The 20792-nt window shown below is 44.4% G+C and overlaps 1 protein-coding gene across 2 annotated transcripts in view; it reads left to right on the top strand.

Annotated features, from left to right (window-relative positions):
• The window catches only part of Cpvl (carboxypeptidase vitellogenic like), a 108991-nt gene extending 100861 nt beyond the window's left edge, over nt 1-8130 (top strand). For both annotated transcript variants that reach the window (XM_041640359.1, XM_041640358.1), the window contains one exon: nt 8023-8130. In XM_041640359.1, coding sequence (XP_041496293.1) covers nt 8023-8130 — 108 coding nt within the window. The remainder of the gene's footprint in view (nt 1-8022) is intronic.
• Nucleotides 8131-20792: the final 12662 nt, after the last annotated feature.

Here is a 20792-nt window from a genome sequence, read left to right as displayed (position 1 = left end):
TTACCATGGTCCCTGGGACTGAGTCAATATTCAATGGATTCCAATCAAACTGGCTTCATTTTCATCCTTAGACCTATCTCCTCTCCCCCTCCCTTCTCCCTCTCTCACCCCTCCTCTCCTACACATGCGTGCATTTAAATACGTTTCCCAATGAAGAGGATGGCTTCTCAGCACTTAGATAGGGCAGGGCATCTTCTAGAAAATAGACTAGCCATGCAGAGATAATGAAGACATCAGAACAGTTCTCTCCCCACCAAGGGCTGTATTATTTCAACCATAGACTATTTCCCTTCTGTGTTCCCTAAGAGGAAAAAAACAAAAACAAAAAACAAAACCAGCCCCAAAGACTATTCTTGAACACGAAGTTAAGAAAGAACTTGCTTGACTATCCTGCGGCTGAGGACAGCATCCTCTCCTTTCAAAGTCTGGATTCTTGATTTTTGTTTGGTTTCCTTAACTTAGAGAAATCCACACGGCTTGCTTCCTGAAAACAAAGGAAACAATAAACAATAGCTACTCCCAATTTGACTCTAAGTGTTTTCCAGCAGCCTTCTTAACTCACATGGCTCTATTTCATCAGCGAGGACCGCTTAGCTTAAAAAGAATGCTTCCAGATTAAGCTGTCCAAATTGCGCTGAGTTAATACTCTGGGAACTAATTTAGTGTATGATTAAAATATACATTGGCTAACAGATCTATTTATTGATGTATTACAGCTAAGCAACAATGTATGATTTTCTCTTAACTGTTGAGTGGTTTTTAATAATCTATTGAAATTTGAAAGAGAACCATTTCATTAAATGGGAAGTGAATAAATACTAAGAAATCTAACATTTAAGGAATTATCTCCACATGGAGAATGGGTTTTAAAAATTAATGATATTTCAGTAACAAGGAAGAATGGGGTTTCCTTTTTAAACAGTAACTTTTTGTTGTTTGGATTCAAAGCGTAGCCAACAGTCACAGAAATCACTATGGGGTTGCTAAACAGAGTCAGAAAAGAAACAAGGGAGAGATGGGAGGGAGAGGAAGGCAGGCTTGGTCCCTGGCCCAACTGTGTTAGAGGTGACTGCCATGCGGGCTGCTGGACCAAGGAACTGCATCTTCTTACAGTTTTGGACTCAGAGATCAAATGTTTTATTTCAGGAAATATCATGAGAAACGTTTTGACAGTTGGCATGCTCTCTACCCTAAACCCCTGGGACTCAGGAACAGTTGTGAGTTCTGGGATCCCTGTTGACTGTGGGTCAATTATACAGTTAAATTGAAATACCCTGTCTGGTCTGAAGTTTCCCTAACAGTCAGATTTGGAGCACACTGAGTCCTCTGATATAGAAGCAAGCAGCCGGGACATGGTGGGTAGGCTTGAAGTTTCTTATTGCCTGTTACCCCAGAAAACCTGGGGCAGGTGTGGGCAGGCAAGCAGCAGGCCTTCTCATCTTTCTGCAAGTATTTGAAATCCAGCCCATCTGATTTCTAGAAGCAAGGTTTCATCAAGGTTTGGGGCCTTATAATTTATGTCTCAATGAATGTTTCTTGGTATAGCAGGAGCCTTCTGTCACCGTGACAGGATCGCCATGGGTGAACTGACGTAAAGGGACAAAGGTCATATTTTTAACATTTATTTATTCTTATGTGCATTGGTGTTTCACCTGCATGTACGTCTGTGTGAGTGTGTCTGTTGCCCTGGAACTGGAGTTGCAGACAGTTGTAAGCTGCCATGTGGGTGCTGGGAATTGAACCCAGATCCTCTGGAAGAGCAGCCAGTGCTCTTAACTGCTGAGCCAGGTCACACTGCCCATGGTCCCTGAACGGGGTCAGCTACTTCATCTTCAGGCCTGTGGTGAAGTTGCACATCACGGCAAGAGTGTGTGGTGAGGCAAAGCTGCTTATCTCATGGTGATCTGGAAGCAAAAAGACAGAAAGAAGCCAGACTCCAATATCCCTTCAAAACCAACAGCTCCAGTGACCTTACCTTCCACTGAGACCTTGTAAAGGCTTTACTGTCTTCCAGTAGTGCTGAGGGCCAGGGACCTAACCTTCAACAGCACCATTGTTTGGAGACTACTTCGTGTGCAAACCATGACACTTGAGGTTACCTTGAAAAAGAGGAAGCATGCTAGCTTGTTCCTTGTTTGTCTGGGAAAGACAAAAATGTAAGAAAACCATTGTCTGAGCACATGTCAAAGGCTTCCGTTTGTACTGTTTGCGAGGGTCTGTGGTGTCACTGCCAACTCAGCTGATTTCCTGCTACTGACTTATGACGTCACGGAGTCTGGATCTTACTGACAAAGCTTCTAGTTGGCTTTTCTGATTCAGTAGGAAGGACCCAGCACACCCCTGCGAGAACCATCCCCTCTCTTTCTGCAGGAAGTAGAATCTGAGTGAGTTGGCCGGCTCATGTTGCATGATATCCAGGATAACTGAGCCGTCCCCACTGCTAGAGGGCACTGACTGTTTAGCCTCTGCCCTCTGTCTACCCAACCCCCACACAAAAGAAGCAACAAATGGAGATCCCAAAGTAAGATACCCGGTAATGGTAAATAAAGAGCTGAAAGGAGCTTTCTACCCTCCTGCGGATATCAGATTCAAACACTGGATTCAGAAAGGCCAAATGAGGAGGGGAGTTTCAATTACTTTTTAATTGCCTCAAACACCTTGTTGTAAAGTGAGTTCCTAAAAGGGGAAAAGCCAGAAGAGTTTCTTGCCATTCTGCTAAGGCGAGTAAGGTCTTGCCTGCTTGTCATTTGTGTGTAGGTCAATGGAGAGGTTTGGCACTACCTGTGGGGAAAAAGGGAGAGGGGGTGCACAGAAAGAATGGGATGGATGATGGCTTGGGCAAGTGGAAGGGGTAAAGTCACCGAGGTGATTAAGCTGAGTGTGCTGATGGAGGTCTGAGCCCACGATCAAGCTGTTTTCTTTTAATCAGATGCTCGCATGAACAAGAAGGATCCCTAATATGGGACTCAAAAACAAACAAACAAACAAACAAAAACCTTTGAAGCTAACTATTTCCACTTCTTATGAGTGAATCATAATTCTTTTTTTTCTAAATAAGTGGTCATGAAGTTTGTTTTTCGTCTCACATGTGATGTCTCCTCCACATTCTCTTGGCATCCTTTTATCGCTTCTATTATTTCAGCGCCATCATCTTCCCCATTATAATTTGCTGATAGGTTCTTTTATTATCTACCCACTTAATATTTACCTAAGAATTATGCACAGGTATCCTAATTTAAGAAATATACGTGATCTGGTACGTTCACAGCTCTCCAAGTGCCCAGGATACCTTTAATTATTTCGCTCAATTTACACCACCTTTCTGCAAGTGGCGGTTTTTGCCAATGTTATGACAAGAAAAATCATTATTTTTGCCTATTATTTTAGGGGTAATTTTCCTTCTGTCTGATGAATAGCCTTTAGACTTTCTGTTGGCCAAAGTATTTTTCTGTCTCTCATTTCCTTAGAAATGCGTCGGTGAGGTCTCCGCGCCTACAGAGGTGCTAGCCTGGCAATCCTTTCAGAACTTTGAAAACACTTCCTCATCATCTTCCACTTCTCATCATTTCTATAATTAATGTCCTCCTTCTTTTCCCATGAAAGCTTTGAAAAGTATGTCTTTTATACGTGTGTGCATACCTGAGTGAATATATGTACCATGTGTGTGCCTGAGGATGTCAGCAAAGGGAATGAGCTTCCCCTGGGACTGGAGCTGTAACTGTCGCTCCTGGAAACCAGACCTTGGTCCTCTGCAGGGGCAGTCAGCATTGGAGCTTCCCAAAACTGGGAAGAGGTAACTTTTATCAAGCCTGGACAACTATCAATCAGTATCTCTAAATCTTTCTATTTCCTTTGCCCTATCCCTTGGATTTTATTCTAGAAGTCCAGCCTAGAATAACCTGATGCTTTGGAGACTCCTGGCCTTTCTGTTGTAACGCTGCTATTCATGCTTCAGCCTGGACGTTGTTGACTAACCAAAAACATAAACTTCTGATTCTAATAGATTTTCCTTCTCCTATGTATAAACTACTGCAATCCCATTTGTTACGTTTGCAATTTCATTTAGGAATGGGTGGAAATCTTTTTATTAATATTTGTTTTTATTATGTATGTATGTATATATGTATGTATGTATGCATGCGTTAGCCTTGTGTGAGCCTATGTGAACCTTGTGTGAGCATGCTGGGAGAGGGTGTCACAGCCTCCATCAGTTCAGTGGTGAGAGGGTTTCAGTGGAGCTGGTTGCTGGGGTTGCTGAGGCTGTCGTGTCTCTGGCTCTTTCCCTCTGCAGACACTGTGGGTCTAGTGGAAATTCTGCTGTTTTCCAGTGCCAAGCCTCCATCTCTTGCCTTTGGAGGTTGTCACTGGGTTTTGTTTTTCTTCACACCTCTGAGACCATGAGGTCAGCTTTCTCTTAGACCCACAGCAGACGACACCCACACCAAAAAGCCCCAGCTGGATTTCTCCAGGAACACATGATACTGTGCTGGCTACGTGTGGATCCACTAAGGCACGGGAAGCCCCTTTTCGCCTCCTGTCCAGTAGTCATTGCTAGTCTGACGGTTGACGATGGGAAACCCTGAGGGTGACTCCTCCTGTGCATTGCCAAAGCATCCCTGCCTTGACCTTTGCTCTGGTTTTCCTGAGCAGCTCTTGTCTCATTCATAGTCAGAGGTGTCTGTTGGGACAACGAAAATAGGTTCAAAACTACCTAGCGATGACAGGAAACACTAGATGTGGCTGGGTTGCACACGTTAAAATGACTAAAGATAGAATTTTAGGTTAAGTGGATTTTCCTGTAAGTAAAAATAAACCCCAAATCAACTCTGCTCACCCCAGCACATCCCAGCAGCACGTAGTCTGTGCTTGCCGGTCTACTACTCAGTGAGCATAAAGAAGCTGTGCCTGCTTACCTGTTGTCTCCTGCACATACAGGAGCAGATCCCTCCCTGGCTGTGTATTCCTGCACCCCTGGACCCCTGCCCACCCACCACTGAGGAGTCTGCCCTGTCCTGTCTGCATCATAGGCCATTGTGAATTTCTCTGTGTTCTGGCAGCCAAAGAAAAGCCCCGACTGGGAAACCTCTCCTGTTAGATCCGCACCTCTAGATCCAGGGAGAATTGAATCATTTACTAAGAACTAAATTGGAATGAAGCTTTAAGTGTTTGCATAACTCTCTTGAAATTCACAGCACACTTATGACCCCTGGAACATCTGGAGCACATGAGCTTTGAGAACTCCCAAAATACATCATTTCTGGGGATGAGGCTATTTCCATCTGGGAAGCCCTGAGATTAATCTTGTCACATTTACATATGTAATCACAGCTCTGCCACATTTGGTCGCACACCTCTGAATGTTGCTGAGTGGCTTGCATTCTTGATTTGTGAGTCGTGAGACTTAGCTATAAAAAAAAAAAAAAGAAACCTGAATGTGTTATTTTTTTTCAGCACTCATAAATTTACTTTTGCGGCCGATGTTGGTAAAACTCTGTATGTGGATCAGCTTGGGAACTTGGCTCCATCTGAAGCAGCCTTGTGCCTACAGAGGCTTCACCTTCCAGTGTTAGGGACACTGGGCCTTATGTCATTGGCTCGTTACGTATGGTAGCTCACAAGTGGACCAAGGTGAGACACATCCCTGCAGAAGATGATTATGTCCAGCTCCCTTGTGCTCCACACCACTGAATGACCGAGGATGTGGAAGGTGTCCAGGCTCAAGGACATGTGTGTGGAGAGGAGGAAGGATGCCCAGGGAGAACAAGAATCGTGCGGTACTTGTATTATGTCAGCGGGGATAGAAAATCCCCTGCCTTGCTGCAGAGCAGAGAAAGTACTGAACAGCAGACCCCAACAGACAGTCCTTAGATGGACAGCGCCAGCCCCGCTTTGGAATTGCTGTTGTTGCAGGTGCGCAAGGCCCTCTGTGGACCCTCAGAATGGGAAAATCCAAATATTTTTATGCACATCCAACTGAGGAAACCTCTCCTTAAGCAACTCTTTGAAACCAAGATTGTTGATATGACCGTCAGCAGACTGGGTGTTCCAGGGTAGCCAAGTTAAAGCTGATAGTTTAACTCTAGGAACCTCTTAAAATTAATTTACTTATTTCTTTGCATGTGTGTGAGTGTGCGTGTGTGTGTGCGTGTGCATGTGTGTGTGCGTGTGTGTGTGTGTTCAGGAACACAGGAAGTGGTCAGAAGAAGGGACTGTGTGGCCTGGCATGTTACGTTTGTGCTCAAATCTCCACTGCATCCTCCATAATTGCACAGCCCACCCACATTAACTACTGAGCCATCTCGCCATTACAAATCCTAGGGGTTTAATATAGATCATTATGGATGGATATTATTAACGGCAAACAAATGTTTATTTATTTTGTGACACTTGAGAGCTAACCCAAGACCTCTACATGACTACCATTCCTCGTATATTCAGGTACTGTGCTAAGCACTCTATACACAGTATCCCAGCACGTCTTCACAGTGAATCAAAAGGGAAGTATTTCTCTCCAGGTTGGACAGTCAGTGGTGCTCATGCTGCTGGAAAGCAAGAGAAGCAACCTGCCCTGCTGCGATGGGCCGCAGACAACTGAACCCCATACTAAACAGTGTGGAACCTAACACTGCTTAAATGATTGGATGTCTAGCTGCAGGGCTGAATAGGGTTTGACTCCAATATTAAGGGCGGACATGCTATGAGGTCAGAGATGCCAACTTTCTCTTCCATTTGAGTTATTCAACAGGTGACTTGGGCACCAGCAAAAAGTCAGTGTTTCAGCAAAAGCAGAAAGATATTTCAGAAAAACATCTTCCGCAGTGGTCCCAGCCCATGTCCATGATCACGTCAGCAGTCTTGTGGAAACTAAAAATGTAACGCTGCACAGAATCCAAAATGAGTCGGTTTTTTTTAGTTAGTAGTGCAGATGAAGTGAGAGGAGTTTTGATGTGTCCTTGGATACCAGTCCTCCTCATCTTCATTTATGGGGCCCTCTGAAACCCCAACAGTTCTTTTCCCAACTAAGAGTCGGGGCAGAAGAAAGCACACAACCTGCTTTTAGTGGACAGCAGGGTAGAGGCCCAGAGTCAGCGTGTTTAAACACACACTTGTAAGCTCGTGCCGAGGAGTTTGGGATCCGCCTTTTTACTCCCTGCATTCGGTTCAGTTTTCCACCTAGCTCTATTCCGCCCTGCCATAGGCCAAAGCAACATCTTTATTAACCAATGGTAATAAAACATATTCACAGCATACAGAGGGGAATCCCGCATCACCAATGTCACTATTTATTTTGAAATATGTCAAAAGATCCGCTGAACTCCCAGATGGAGTCAGGCATGAGAAGGAGCAAAGAAGGCAGATGTTAGTGCGGGGGGTGGGGGGATGTGAGTACAGGAGTCTTTGGGAAAATAGTCTGTGTATTTGAACTTTTTTATAACATGATATCAGAAAAATTTAGAACATTCTGATTCTGTAAGTGCTTAAAAATAATCTTTTATTTCAGGCATCAAGGATTTCTGTTTGTTATTTTAATTGATTAATTAAAAATATCCCCTTTATTACTGTTAAAAACTTAGTGGGGAGAGCCTCCCAGTGTAAGGGCTGGTTGGGCTGACTAATTAAAAGGCAGAAGTTGCAGCCTGATGTGGCCTTGGGTTAAACCTTTCTGCCTCCAAGTCCTAATTAGAGAAAACGCTAGGGCATTCACTCCCAGCTAGGGATTCAGGACAGAAAGTCAGTCCAAAGGGGAAAGAGAAGTCCTGTCAAGATGATGCTAACTGTGTAAAATCTAAGAACTGGAGCTAAAATGCTCTCTGAACTCTAAGGTAAGTGTGAGGACCACTGTGGAAGGAAGGCTTCTGTATCTGCGTCTGTTTGCTTGCTCTCTGGGGACAGATCTCAGAGATGGGCTCTACCGTTGAACTACATCACACACCGTTCTGAATTAGTGTTTAACCTGAGTTTCTATTTTCCACACAATGGTAATATGTATTTCTCTGTGTTCTTTTGTTTTTGTCCACTAAGGTAATTGTCAGAGGTGGAGGACACATTTTGCCCCGTGACCAGCCTCTGAGATCTTTTGATATGATCAATCGATTCATCTTTGACAGAGGATGGGAACCTTATAATTAATAAACTACTTTCCTTAATTATCTTTGAGTTTTAATCACAAAATATTAAAAACTAAAGATGTCATAGAAATAAGAAATATATCCCTTTATATTTGCAAGCTATTTCTTACCAATAAAAGTCACCCTGAAAATGCATGATTTTTTTTTTATTGGAGTTTATGGTTTGTTAACACTCCGAAATTTAGGGGATGGGAAGAATGGGTTCTGATAGAATATCTAGTCCTTCCCAGGATAGAAAGTTCAACAAATTAATAGACTTGTGATAACATCTGGTTCAGTAAATAATGCAGTTTGTCTCATAACACATCAGTGTTAATGGCTTTCCTGTGCTTTGATCAAGATACCTGGCATCCAGAAACAGCTAAGGGAAGGAAGGTTCGCTTTGGATGGTGGCTTCAGTCCTTCATGCAGGAAAGGTATTGCAGGGGTTCTCAGACCATGGTAGCAGGCGTGTGGAGCGAGCCTGTTCATACACTGGTGGGTCAGGAAGCAGAGAGAGAGGCTAGTTGCTGGCCTGAGTTGTACCTTCAGAGTTTATCCCTTGGTGCTCCCATCAGGGCCTCACATTCTCAAAGTCACAGGCTCCTGAATCAGTGCCTTCACGTGAGAAATATTGGTCCACGACATAGCCTAGATTCAAACTATAATAGCTTCTGATGGGGTTGATGACTTTACTGGAAAAACAACTAAGCAGTCCATCCTAAAGGAGAACTGTTACCTAAAGGTGTAACGGTCTCAGGAAGGGACTTTGAACACACAAAGACTCAGCATAGACGGTATCTTGTAATTCTCCAAAACAGAAACTGTCCTTGCAGACAAATGATACGTCACCAACTCCCGGGTAAACAGGGGGTGTGACGCAGAGAGCAAATTCAATCTGTCTTTTCTTTTGTGGGTTCAATTGAGTTGTACACACTCAGTAAACAACTTGCAGGCTATATTAGATGAGTCATTTTAAATCTGAGTTTTTAATTTTCTGTTTTCTGTAATCAAACAAAACAAATCAAACAAACAAATCAAAATTAAAAAAAATCAAACAAAGAGCAGCCTAGTCTTTTGTCATTATTGGAATTGAAACTGAGCTTACCTTGCTCCAGAATATAGGTATGTTGGGATATACGTTCAGTAGTATTCCTCTGACTAAACCGTCACATCCGGGCAGGTTTTCCTTTTGACACACATATCTCTGAAATTCTAGAGTACATTTAGGTTTTCAGCAGGTTTTTACCTAGGTATAATTTGTCTCACTGAAAAATTAAATTTCATTTTATCCTTTTATTAAAAATAGACTTTTTCCCTCCTTCTATTCCTTCCAGTTCCTCCCCACCTCCCCTCCCATCCAGATTCACCTATTTCTGTCTCTTATTAGAAATAAAACAGGCGTCTAAGGGATGCTAATAAAATTGTATAAATACAATAAAATAAATATTAGCACATTGCAATAGAATGAAACAAATGAACTAAGGGAAAATACCCCCCCCCCAAATGGTGTAAGAAACAGATACAGATGCAGAGGCTCACTCTTTTACACAGTCAGAAATCCCATAAAAACACTAAACCAGAAGCCATAATGTATACTCAAAGGATCTGTATGGCAGAGAGAGAGAGGGAGGGAGGGAGAGAGAGAGAGAGAGAGAGAGAGAGAGAATCCAGAGAGATGAAGTAAAAATAAAAATTATAAAATGTTTTGTTGTTTTTGTTTGTTTGTTTTTGATTTTTCAGGACAGGATTTATCTATGTTGCCCTAACTGTCCTGAAACTTGCTCTGTAGACCAGGCTGGCCCTTAAACTCACAGAGATCCGCCTGCCTCTGCCTCCCAAGTGCTGGGATTATAGGCCTGCGCCACCACCACCTGGCTAGGAAAAAATGACTTTAGAAAAGGAAAAATCCTGACACAACAGAAAGAGAAAAGGAACCTCCACAGATTCCACTGAGTTTGTCTTTTGTTGGCATCTACTGCTGGGGCTGCAACTTCAATGAGACCCCCTTAGAGAAAATTAAATTTCCAATTAGAGAGGGCTTCTGGATGAGGGTTGTGAGCATGTGTTCCATGTCTCCTTTCAGCTCTAGGACTCCATTTGGTGCAGACCTGAGCAGGTCCTATGTGAGTTCATATATGTGATTATCATGTTGACGTAGAGGGACTCGTTTATTTTGTTTTGCTTTGTTTTTGGTGTTTTCTATTCCCTCTGGCTCTTACACTTTCTACCTCCTCTTCTGCAGGTTTCCCTGAGCTCTAAGGGGAGGGCGTTGATGGAGGGACCCCATTTAAGGCTCAGTATTACGAGGTCTCTCACTCTTTGTCCGTTGTCTGGCTGTGAGTATCTATATTTGTTCCCATTTGTTGCATCATCTCTGATGATGGCTGAGCAAGGCACTCATCTATGACTGCAGCAGATTGTCTAGGAATCACTTTATTGCTATGTTGGTTATTTTTGTTGTTTTTCGTTTTGCTTTGTTTTTAGAAAAGTAGCATTTGGTTTTATCCTAGTTCCCTGTCGAGTCTCAGGGTTTTGCTTATCCAAGGGGTGTCTAGTATGGGTTCCATCTCGTGGAATGGGTCTTAAGTCAAATCAGATATTGGTTGGTTACCCCTATAACTTTGTACCGCCATTGCATTAGCCTATCTTGCAGGCAGAACACCACTGTAGATCAAAGGGTTTGTGGCTGTGTTGGTGCTTATGTTTCTCCTTTTATAGAATGCAGAGTTACCTTCCGGAACCAAAGACACTAGAATGTTGAGGTGAAGGCTCCATGTAAGCCCAGCTCAGCTTCTCCATATTCAGTGAGTTGTGTAGTGTTGTCTTCAGCAACGGGACCTTGCTGTTAGTTTGTCAAGAGCAACCTCTAGTCTTAGTAACAGCCTGGGTTGTTTGGGAATTCTCATAGGACCTCTTTGACCAACAACTCAATTAAATGTAACCCAATCCCAGTAGTGGAGGCTCCATTTGGTAACAGTAGTTGGCCAGTTGGGGCTCTGTCTCCCCCATTATTTGGTGATTTCATTTAGAGCTCCTTCATATACATATGTATTTTAGAAAGCTTCTACTGTTTAGGTTTCCATACACTCCCCCCCCCGCAAATTCCCCTTAATTTTTGCTATCTCTCCCCAGTTCCCTCTTTCATGCCCCTCTGTTTGATTCTCCCATTCTAGTAGCCCCAACTAGAAAGGATACACGTAGCCAGAAACCAAGGACCTGAGTCTTGAGTCACAAGACATGTGACTAAAACCCTGATGAAGGGAAAGTGTGGTGTCCCTTCCCCAACCCTCCTGCACCTGCTGTTGCTTAGGCCTTGCTGTGACGATCTTATTAAGAACCTCTCTGTTCTTCATGCAGGACCCTAAAGGGGTGATGGCTGACTGGGAGCTCTCCAGTCCTACTGTTACATAGTGAGTCTGTCTCTTGGGGTGACACACAGCTACCTACACAAATGTGTTGGCTTTGTCTCACCTAGTACAGTTATTGCTATTAAAATGCGGGAGATTTAAAAAGCTTTCAGGGAGGGACCTGAAAGTGATTAATTTTGTTGCCCCAAGATACCGAGTCTAGGAATTAAACACAGACTGTTGTGATTTATATCTACTGGAGACCAAGCAAAGACATCTGGTCAATCATTTTAGCAGGATTTCTGGCAACCTGGTTTGTGTGGTGAAGGGCTGAGTGCGTTTCCCAAGGCTCCGGGTGTTGGAGGAAGCCAGGGTCGTAGCTGCTGCCTAAATGGATTTCACAGGAAATGCTGTTGCATCCGTCCAAATCATTGGGGGAAAATATTAATCTTTTCCTTAAATGCTAAATTGTCAAATCGCCAAAGTAAGAAAGGCTCATTGCAAAATGAATAATAAATAATAAATAAATAAATAATCCCATAGCACACACAAGTGACTGACAACTACTAACTTGTACCCATGCTTCGAAGGCTGGCATCTGTGGAAGATACAGGGACCACTACCAAAATATTACATCAAACATAGAGAAAGAGCCTCCACCCCAAGGTGTTGTGACTTGAGGAAGGAGGCACAGATGAATTGATGTCAACAGCCAATATCTGTTCACCACACACGGGTGACAAATCTCAGCAGGAGGACGAAGGCCAGAGTCTGCCTGTTGAACTGCACTGGAAATACTCGGGAATTCCCCAGTGGGTGTTTACAAACAGAACTCACGTGCATATCTAGTAATTTCTAAAATGCTCTGAAGTTCTCACACGTGGGAAAAAAGGAGACCAGAAGAAGAAATACCTCAGGACTGAGGGGAAGAGCAAGTGACACACATATTAGGACCCAGAGGCATGTGGCTGTGAGCCCTGGGCACAGAGGTTCCCGGGTGACAGCCAGGACCTCCGGTCACTGCACATTGCGATGAGTCACACTAAGCTGAGAGACAGAACTTGTTCTGAGTCACAGGGACCCAAGGACAAATCCGATCTGGTGCCCTGCCCTTGAAGCCTGTAACGGGAGGAGCCGACTTCATGAATATTAACTCCAGAGTGTGTACTCTAGCAGAGGAAGCTTCAGCATAGCTAGAGAGAAAAGGAGTGGCTAGTTGCTCCCCATTGAAGAAAAGTGGGTGCTGCCGAAGGCTGAGCCATTACACTTGCATACAGGGACACTGAGGCTCTGAGCATGCCCCCATCTGTCTCTTATTCTTCTCCTTCTATTTCTGATCGTTTTCTTTTTCCTTGAAAATTTGAATTCAAATGTAACTTCCCTAAACTCCTGTAATTGATAGAGAAGCCGAGGGTCCACGACAAGCTGCCAGAACTACTGTGAGCTACTGTGGCTGACTTTTCCCCCCTCCTTGTGTCTACCCAGCCTGGGATAGATCTAGCAGTCCACCTGCCAAATGGTCTTGGGAGATCCTGAAGTGAAGCTTCTGTATTCAAACCCCCACACGGGGGTGGGTAGGTGGGGCGGCGGCAGCCGCAGCTAGGACAGGCTGTGCTTTGCCAACTCCAGTCTCCCCAGGGAAGAGAACTATTCTTTAAGGAGGACATTTTGAAACAGTCCTATCCTGTGATTCACTGGAGGGAAGTAGCTGAGGCTTGGGGGCCAAAAAAAAAAAAAAAAAGTTCAAAAAACATGCACAGCTTTTTTGACAAAAGCTTGAAGCTGAATTGGAAAACCGAAGTTGACCTTGGACAGGGTGGAGAGGCCTTGGGCAGGGACTTTGTTACTCAGACAGCAGCACCTCCCTAGGGGTATTTTATTAGCTGGAGTGTGCTGCAGAAGAAATGAGGTTTCTAATCCATCACTGCTCTCTCAAATGAGATTCGCTGTCCTCCCCCCCACCCCCCAAAAGAAGCCTTCCTGTTTGTTAGACTGGAGTCGTCACAGAACAGCTCCCCAGAGGTCTACTTGCTTAACTAACGAGATACATAGTTGTCTTTTGGTCTCAGAAGTGCATAAGACTCCACAGAGCTTTGCCTCTACGCATAAAGCCCAGAGACAGGAGAAAGGATCAGTCCAGGGAATGCCCTAAGTTTCTCTTATTCTAGCTTGTCAGAGAATCCCTCTCATCCACTCTCCCTCTCCCCCGCCCCCTTCATAAAAAGAGTACCATTGTCACAGATTCAAGCCAGAAGCATTATAAGAGCTAGTAAAGTGTTTCAATAATCTTGGAGCTGGAGCAATGGCTCAGTGGCTCAGTACTTGCTGTTCTTGCAAGAAGATCAGGGTTCGGTTCCTGGCACCCATAAACAGCAGGCAGCCATGCATAACTCCAGTTCTAGGGGATCTTACACCCTCAACTGACCTCCGCCTGCACCCAGCACGTGCACAGTGCACATAAATACATGTAGGCAAAACAGTCATATACATAAAAATAAAATCAATCTTTTAAAGATGTAGATTAAAATACCTGCACACACAAAATAAAAAATATGTCATTATAAAAAAAAAAGAATTCAGCAATCCTGTGTTACTAGGCTCTATACAATGATGAACCCCCAAACAGTTGGTTCAAAACTAGTAGTGGCAATAACTGCCAAGGGAGAGTCTTCTAGGAAAAGAGAATGCTAACAAAGCTAAGGGCACAGGCAGCTTTGTGTCTTTCTCTCCGAATTCTTGCTCTAAACAAGTACCTGCATTCCCAACAACAATTGCTGTTGGGAATGAATCAGGAGCAGAGTCCAGAGGCGATGCTAGGTGGTAGGCTATGGTGGCAGGGAAACAAGGAATGGAGCCAAACCACCAGTTAGGAGGCTCCTGTCCACGGGGTGTCTAGTGCTCGGGAGGAGATCCACAAGGATCAAACAGGCAATCAGGATGTCCACTGGCAAAGGGAGCTGTGGGCTTTGATGGGTTTTCTCGGTGCACTAATCTGGTGACTTTCTATCTGCCGTTTTCAATTTCAATTTGTCTCTATGTGCAGCCATCCTGGCGTGGTGCTTGTGTGCTAAAGAAGTGAGCGAATATCCTGCAACGCTTGTCTGCCACGGCCTGTGTGTTCTCTGGAGTGCCACACGGCTTCCCGGAAGGTGTCTTGCTGCTAGCCACTGCCCAAAGCCACTTCAGTCCCCCTGGGCCGTGCAGCCTCTGTGCCGTAGAATGCACAGCTCAGAGGCACCCTGGCTCAGCGACGGCCAAGTGCTGAGCCATGACATCAGCCCCCCTGGCTTTCTGGCTTTGAAGGCCTTGCACAAACTGGTTCTGGCCTCCATCTTTTCATTTCCCCTACCCGTAGTCAAGATTATTGACCCTCAAACACACCCCACTTCTATTTTTGTCTGACTTTTGATGTTTGATCATGCTCTATCCAGGGAATTTGTAATCAATCTTCAAGATCCAACTGCGGTGTGAGACACGAGTTAAGTTTTGTGCCTTTCTACTTCCTCTGCCTTCCTCTTCCCTTTCCCATGCACTGTCTGCCTCACTACTGGAACTCATGTTCTTGGCCTCTGTCTATAGGCTGTTTGACATCTTTCTTTTTCCTTTTCCTTCCCCATCTGTGCAGGCTGCCGTCTTCACAGCTTAGAGTCCTTGCAGGGAGGTGAGAAAAAAGATGAAGAGGTTCTGGGGTGATGAGGCTTTTGTTTTCCATAGGCGAGAGGCCCAAGGGGAAGGTGGGGTTTGAAGAAGCAGAATGGCCTAGAAAGACAGGTGAGAACACTAGACTCAAAGTAATTCTCCAGAGCAGAGAAACTGTGGATCCTCTTCCTGGTGGGGCCCAAGGTGGGTCAGCTTCTGGAGTGCAGCTCTTCCTTGTGCGGAAGCTCTGGAGAGCCAAGAACTTCAGATGTGCCCAGGAGCTGCAGAAGGCCGCTAAGTAGGCATGACCATAAGGACTGGCACAATGTGAACACCTCATCGGCAGAGCTCTCTCCAGGCCTAAGATTCTCTGGCCCTGATACAGCCCTGGGCACCCAGGAGGGCTGGGATAAATCTCCCACTCTCCTGCGTGAACTCAGCATGCAAAAGATGACTTCAAAATGAATGGGTGTCGTATTTCTTATCAACTGAACTTGTGGATGGATGTCTGTTCCTGGCATTTTAATGCACAAGCCATAGCTGTTTCCCATTGAAGAAGAGAACCCAACTTTACTGGACGATCTTAATAGAATGGTTACTGTGAGCCAGACCCTGCTCTAGCTGGTAATGAGCGAGGTGGTAGATTCCTGCTCAGAGACAGCACAATGGGTAGAATGTCAGTATATATATTTGTGTGTGTGTGTGTGTGTCTGTGTATGTGTGTGTCTGTGGTCTGTGTGTGTGTGTCTGTATCAGAGTCTGTGTGTGTGTCTGTATCGGAGTCTGTGTGTGAGTCTGTATCGGAGTCTGTGTGTGTGTGTGTGTGTGTGTGTATGTGTTTGTGTGCCAGACACACTGACAACAGCTGACTATGTTTGAATGACAACTGTCTCACCACACTTGATTTCCCCTTGGTGGTGCTATTCAGGAGATGGGGCCCAGCTGGAGGAAATGGTTTCTATTGCCACAGCTCTCTGCCTCTTGACTGCAGCAGTGGTACCCCAAGCTTCCTCACCATTGCTCCCAGCACTATCCTCCCCCAACACCTTCCCTATTTTTGTCACTGTCAGGTGTTTTGTCACAATGATGAGAAAAGTGACTGATGATAAAGAAGACCTTATCAGGGTGAGTGGAGCAAAACGGGTACAGAGGCTTCCCTGACAGCTGGCACTGTCACTGGCAGGACTGACACTGGCTCAGCTACTATGGGGAGCACACAGCAGGCATTGCAGGACCAACAAGGGTGTCCCCGGCCCTAGGAAGAGGGTAGAAGAGGGTAGAAGAGATGGGGTGGCAGAGTCACAGGGAGCATCAGATCATGGTCGAGGCTTGAGACTTGTCTCTTTCTCTTGCTCCTAGAAAACCAGGGACATGGCAGGTGATTGGGAAATACTTATTAAATACAGAATGGACTGCACATGGCTACTTATGCCTTATTAAAAATAAGACATAGCACAGAAAGTATAAGTATGTGGGACATGAAAATTTACTCATGAGCCCATGACATAGATAGAACCACTTTTAAATGCTCAATACTCTTCTTTTAGTCTTAATTCGTAAAGCTTAATTTTTCCACATTGAAGAAATTATGTCCTATTTTTTCTCATTTTGTCATGAACAATTAAAAAATTATGAAAAGTTGGGTTTTTTTTTTTTTCATCATGCTGCTGCCTGGACATCTGGGTGGTTGGTTGGTCTGTGCTTCCACCTGAGGCTATGGCGATGTCTCAGCCATAGCCGCAGCAGGGGGCCATTACTTGGCCCTGGCCCTGCTGCAGTAAGCCAGAATCTGTGTTGACCTCCATGGCTCCTGTTAACACTGAAGATTTTGTGGATGCCCAGGGTCTGGGCCACCATCTGTGTTCAAGTCCAACAATTTGTTTGGGGTGATGCTCTAAGGGTGAGGGGCAGATATGGAGAGACTGGAACATGAGTGGGATTGGGTGCATGATGTGAAACTCCCAAAGAATCAATAAAAAACTATGTTAGAAAAGGTTTTTCATACATTCTATCTCGGTCGGTCAAGTTCTTGCCTGTTGTCCAACTTCTCTCAGATCCTCCCCACTCCCCACCCTCCCAATTCATGTTCTCTCTCAAAAAGAGAAAGAGGAAAACAACAAAAGTGAACAAGAATAGATACACACACAGAGACAGAGAGAGAGAGAGAGAGAGAGAGAGAGAGAGAAAGAGAGAGAGAAAGAGAGAGAGAAAGAGAGAGAATCAGTAAGATTAAAAATACCCAAACAAGGGCTGGAGAGGTGGCTCAAAGGGTAAGAGCACTGGCTGCTCTTCCAGAGGTCCTGAGTTCAATTCCCAGCAACCACATAGTAGCTCACAACCATCTGTAATGAGACCTGGTGCCTTCCATGCCAGCAGTACATTGTATGCTTAATAAATAATTAAATATTTAAAAAAACAAAAAACAAACAAACAAAAATACCCAAACAAAACAGGGCAAAAATCACACATGCAAAAAACCATGGAATCAGTTGTTCATTTTATGACACCGTTTACTTCTGTCATTTGGGTCAAGTTCTGACACTGTCAATTCTCTCTCTCGGGCCACAGGACACTCAGTCACCACTGAGTGTTATGAGGAGGGTCCTCTCTGAGCCACTAAATCTTGTAGACCAAGACAGACTGACAGTGTGCTGATCCACAGAGCCTCTTTTTGTCTTCTGCTGTGGGAAGGCAGAGTCTGGCCATAGCTTAGGAAACTGTTTGCTTCAGAGTGCACAGGGTTGGTCACCATTAGAGAGACCAAGTCTGTGAGAGTGCCTGTCTGGGTTTGGGTTGGACCCTGGAATCCGTCCTAGAGAGGCATTCTGTTCCTCAAGACTTTGCATTCATGGCTTGTGTCTGCCCCCAGCTGCTCCTCATTCTCTGGAGTAATGACTCAGCTTGCTTCAGTATCTGAAACATGTGGCTTCTTAAAGGAGCCAGAAAATATTATTTTTTTAACAAAAATAAAACAGATTATCCTCAACTTAAACCACCTATGGGTTCCATCATAAAAACAAAAACATAAAATCTATTTATTTTCAGTGTGCAGGTAAGAACTCTCTGACTTCACAAATCAACACATGCCTTTCACATAAATCAGGCAGCTAATAGAAGCCTCCTGTCCATCCGTGTGCTTTGGAGACAGCCTTCTGGAAACTGTGGGGTCTGTGGCGAGGGGTCCTCAGCCCTAGGAGAATTAGAAGGCATGTTCAGGGATAAAGAGGAGGCACTGTTAAATGTTTGGGGTTTTGTTTGTTTGTTTGTTTGGTTTTTTTTTGGATCAAATACAAACTCTACTGGTGAACCAACGTTTTGATGGTCTGAAGGTGTATTTTGGTTGTGCTGCAAGAGCTTATGCCCCTAAGTAACAGGCGAGTTTACTCAAAATTTGCTTTACTTAAAGGAAAACAAAGCAAAGGCATTGCGAAATTAATGGGAAATTGAAAGAGAACTCCCTCCCCTACCAATGACAAATGTCAAGATGATTAGAACCAGGTGGAAAATGGGTCGCAGGTGCCCAGGTGGGCGGGATGTCCAAGGATAGAGTGCTTCTTTTGGCTGGCACAGTTCCAAAATGCTACATCACTGGCAAAGCAGAGAGAAGTCCTTCTGTCTCTCCTTCCTCTCTCCCTTCCTCCCTGATCCTCTCCCCTCCCTTATCTCCTTCCTTCCTTCCTTCCTTCCTTCTTTCCTTCCTTCCTTCTTTCCCATTTCCCTCTTTCTTCTCCCTCTTCACTGCCTTCCTCTTTCCCTAGAGCAATGAAGTCGCTTGCTTGAGGATTATTTAAGAGAAGGCAATGTATGGGGGCAGAGAGACAGGTGTGACTGCAAAATTGCCATCCCTTAGAATGGAGAACGAGTCTTGTCACTCTCCTGCAGCATGGGTTTTGAAATAACGATTCCATCCCTGAGATAATAAAAGACCTCTATAGCCATCTCACAATCGCTGCAGTGGGATATTGGATGCTCTGAGCTTAACCAGACCTGCAGAGAGGCCCCACTTAATTCCATCATGTCGCTTCTAATGTCATCACACAGAGCAGCTGGCAAGAACCCATTTTCCAATTGCTAATATCCTTTCCCTCCCTTGCTCATCCTGCCAGAATTACTCCCAGCTCTGTGCCTGAATCTCCCCAGAAAAGATCATTTCTTTTCTTTGGCAAAATGGCTTCCAGAGGGCAGCAATTTCCATGAGAAGAATGAATTTAAAGCTAGCTCATTGTAGTCAGCACAATGGTAAAACCATTCAAGGCACTCATACTAAGGGAGAGTTGCTGGGATTACTTGCATGGGATATTTTTTATTATTATTATTTTGCTTTTTAACACATTGGAGACCACGCCCATATAGGGAAGGATATTTTGTTAATGTGCTAATTCAATCCAGAGGCCATTCAGAGAAGCAACATGAGAACTAGGAGGACCCAGCTTTCTCCTTACATTTAGTCCTGGGTTCACAGATGCTCGCAGAGAGCCTGGTCCTTGGCATGTATTCGTTCGTATTTGTTATTGAATGACCGGAGGCATTTTCTAATGGGAAACTGTGTTTGACTGTCTTCTGGATCTTGTAGTGTTTCATGCCAAAACAGCTGGTTATCTACCTTGAATTAAGAAAAATCTGAGCTAGTTCCACTTTTAGAAAAACCACAAAATTCTTAAAACAGAATGTTTAAAATCTAGCTTTCTCTGAATTTATAAATTTCATCTCCTCATTAGGAAATCAACCCTTCCATGCAATGAAAATTCTATCTAGTGCTAGAGCAGAACTGAAGGATTGTTTAGCAATTGTAAACTAAATCTTGCTGGCCATGCCATGGTAATGGCCTGCCATTGTCTCCTCCCCTTCTCTCCATGCCTGCAGAGACAATTCTGGATTTGGGTAGAAGAGTATAATTCAAATTAGATATGCTAAGAGGGTATTTGCTCATTTCCCCTCCTCTCTGGACAGGTAGAAAACACCTGGTTCTACAATCTACTCCCCATTGCTTTGTTCTTCATCGCCGGCTGCCTGAGCCAGTGGTTGAAGAGCTGAGCAAATGTAGTTTAGGCCCCTGATTTCAGTTCCTAAGGACAGCTGATGCCAGAGTTGGGACTCCAAAAGCTACAGGCCCAGGTCAGATGAAGCTGGGAGACCCTTCTTGAGTGACTTTTAAAAAGTCTGTCTTGCTTATAATGAAAGGATAAAATACAGATTCTGAATGAATTTCTCCCGGAGACTTGAGTCAATTCCAACTGTGCTTCCAGATGAGCAAAGAGTCCCTGGGACCCAAGAGGTAAACTAGGAGAAGGGTGGCAGAGACAGCCCTCTGAACAAAACTCGGATGGAGACTTAAGGGTTTCCAGGGGTGTCCTAGTAGTGGCTGTGTATCATAAGGGGCAAAACGAATACGTGATCCTGTCAACCTGGGGGTTTCTGAGTGTGTCTCTTGCCTGTTATGACTTGTGTGTGGACTTGGAGCTGGGCCATCTCCACGGTGCTGCTGTGGGTCAGGGATGAGCTTCTCAGAGTCCGTCTGTTCTGACAGTTTCAAAACCCATTCCTAGTAGGCTTGGTCATGTGGTCCAGGCCTATAATTCCTGCTGTTAAGTAGGTTATGGCAAAAACTTCACATGTTCAAGGCTATCAAGGCCAACTTAGCATGATCCTGTCTCAAAATAAAATATTAAAAACAGGCTTGAGGACATAGTTTAGT

The sequence above is a fragment of the Microtus oregoni genome, unplaced genomic scaffold (genome assembly GCF_018167655.1).
Source record: "Microtus oregoni isolate MIOR12 unplaced genomic scaffold, Mior012 000062F_ref0000492, whole genome shotgun sequence".
In the NCBI taxonomy this organism is placed as follows: Eukaryota; Metazoa; Chordata; class Mammalia; order Rodentia; family Cricetidae; genus Microtus; species Microtus oregoni.
The sequence above is the reverse complement of the archived record's forward strand: the minus strand, read 5'-3'. Positions and strand labels throughout refer to the sequence as shown.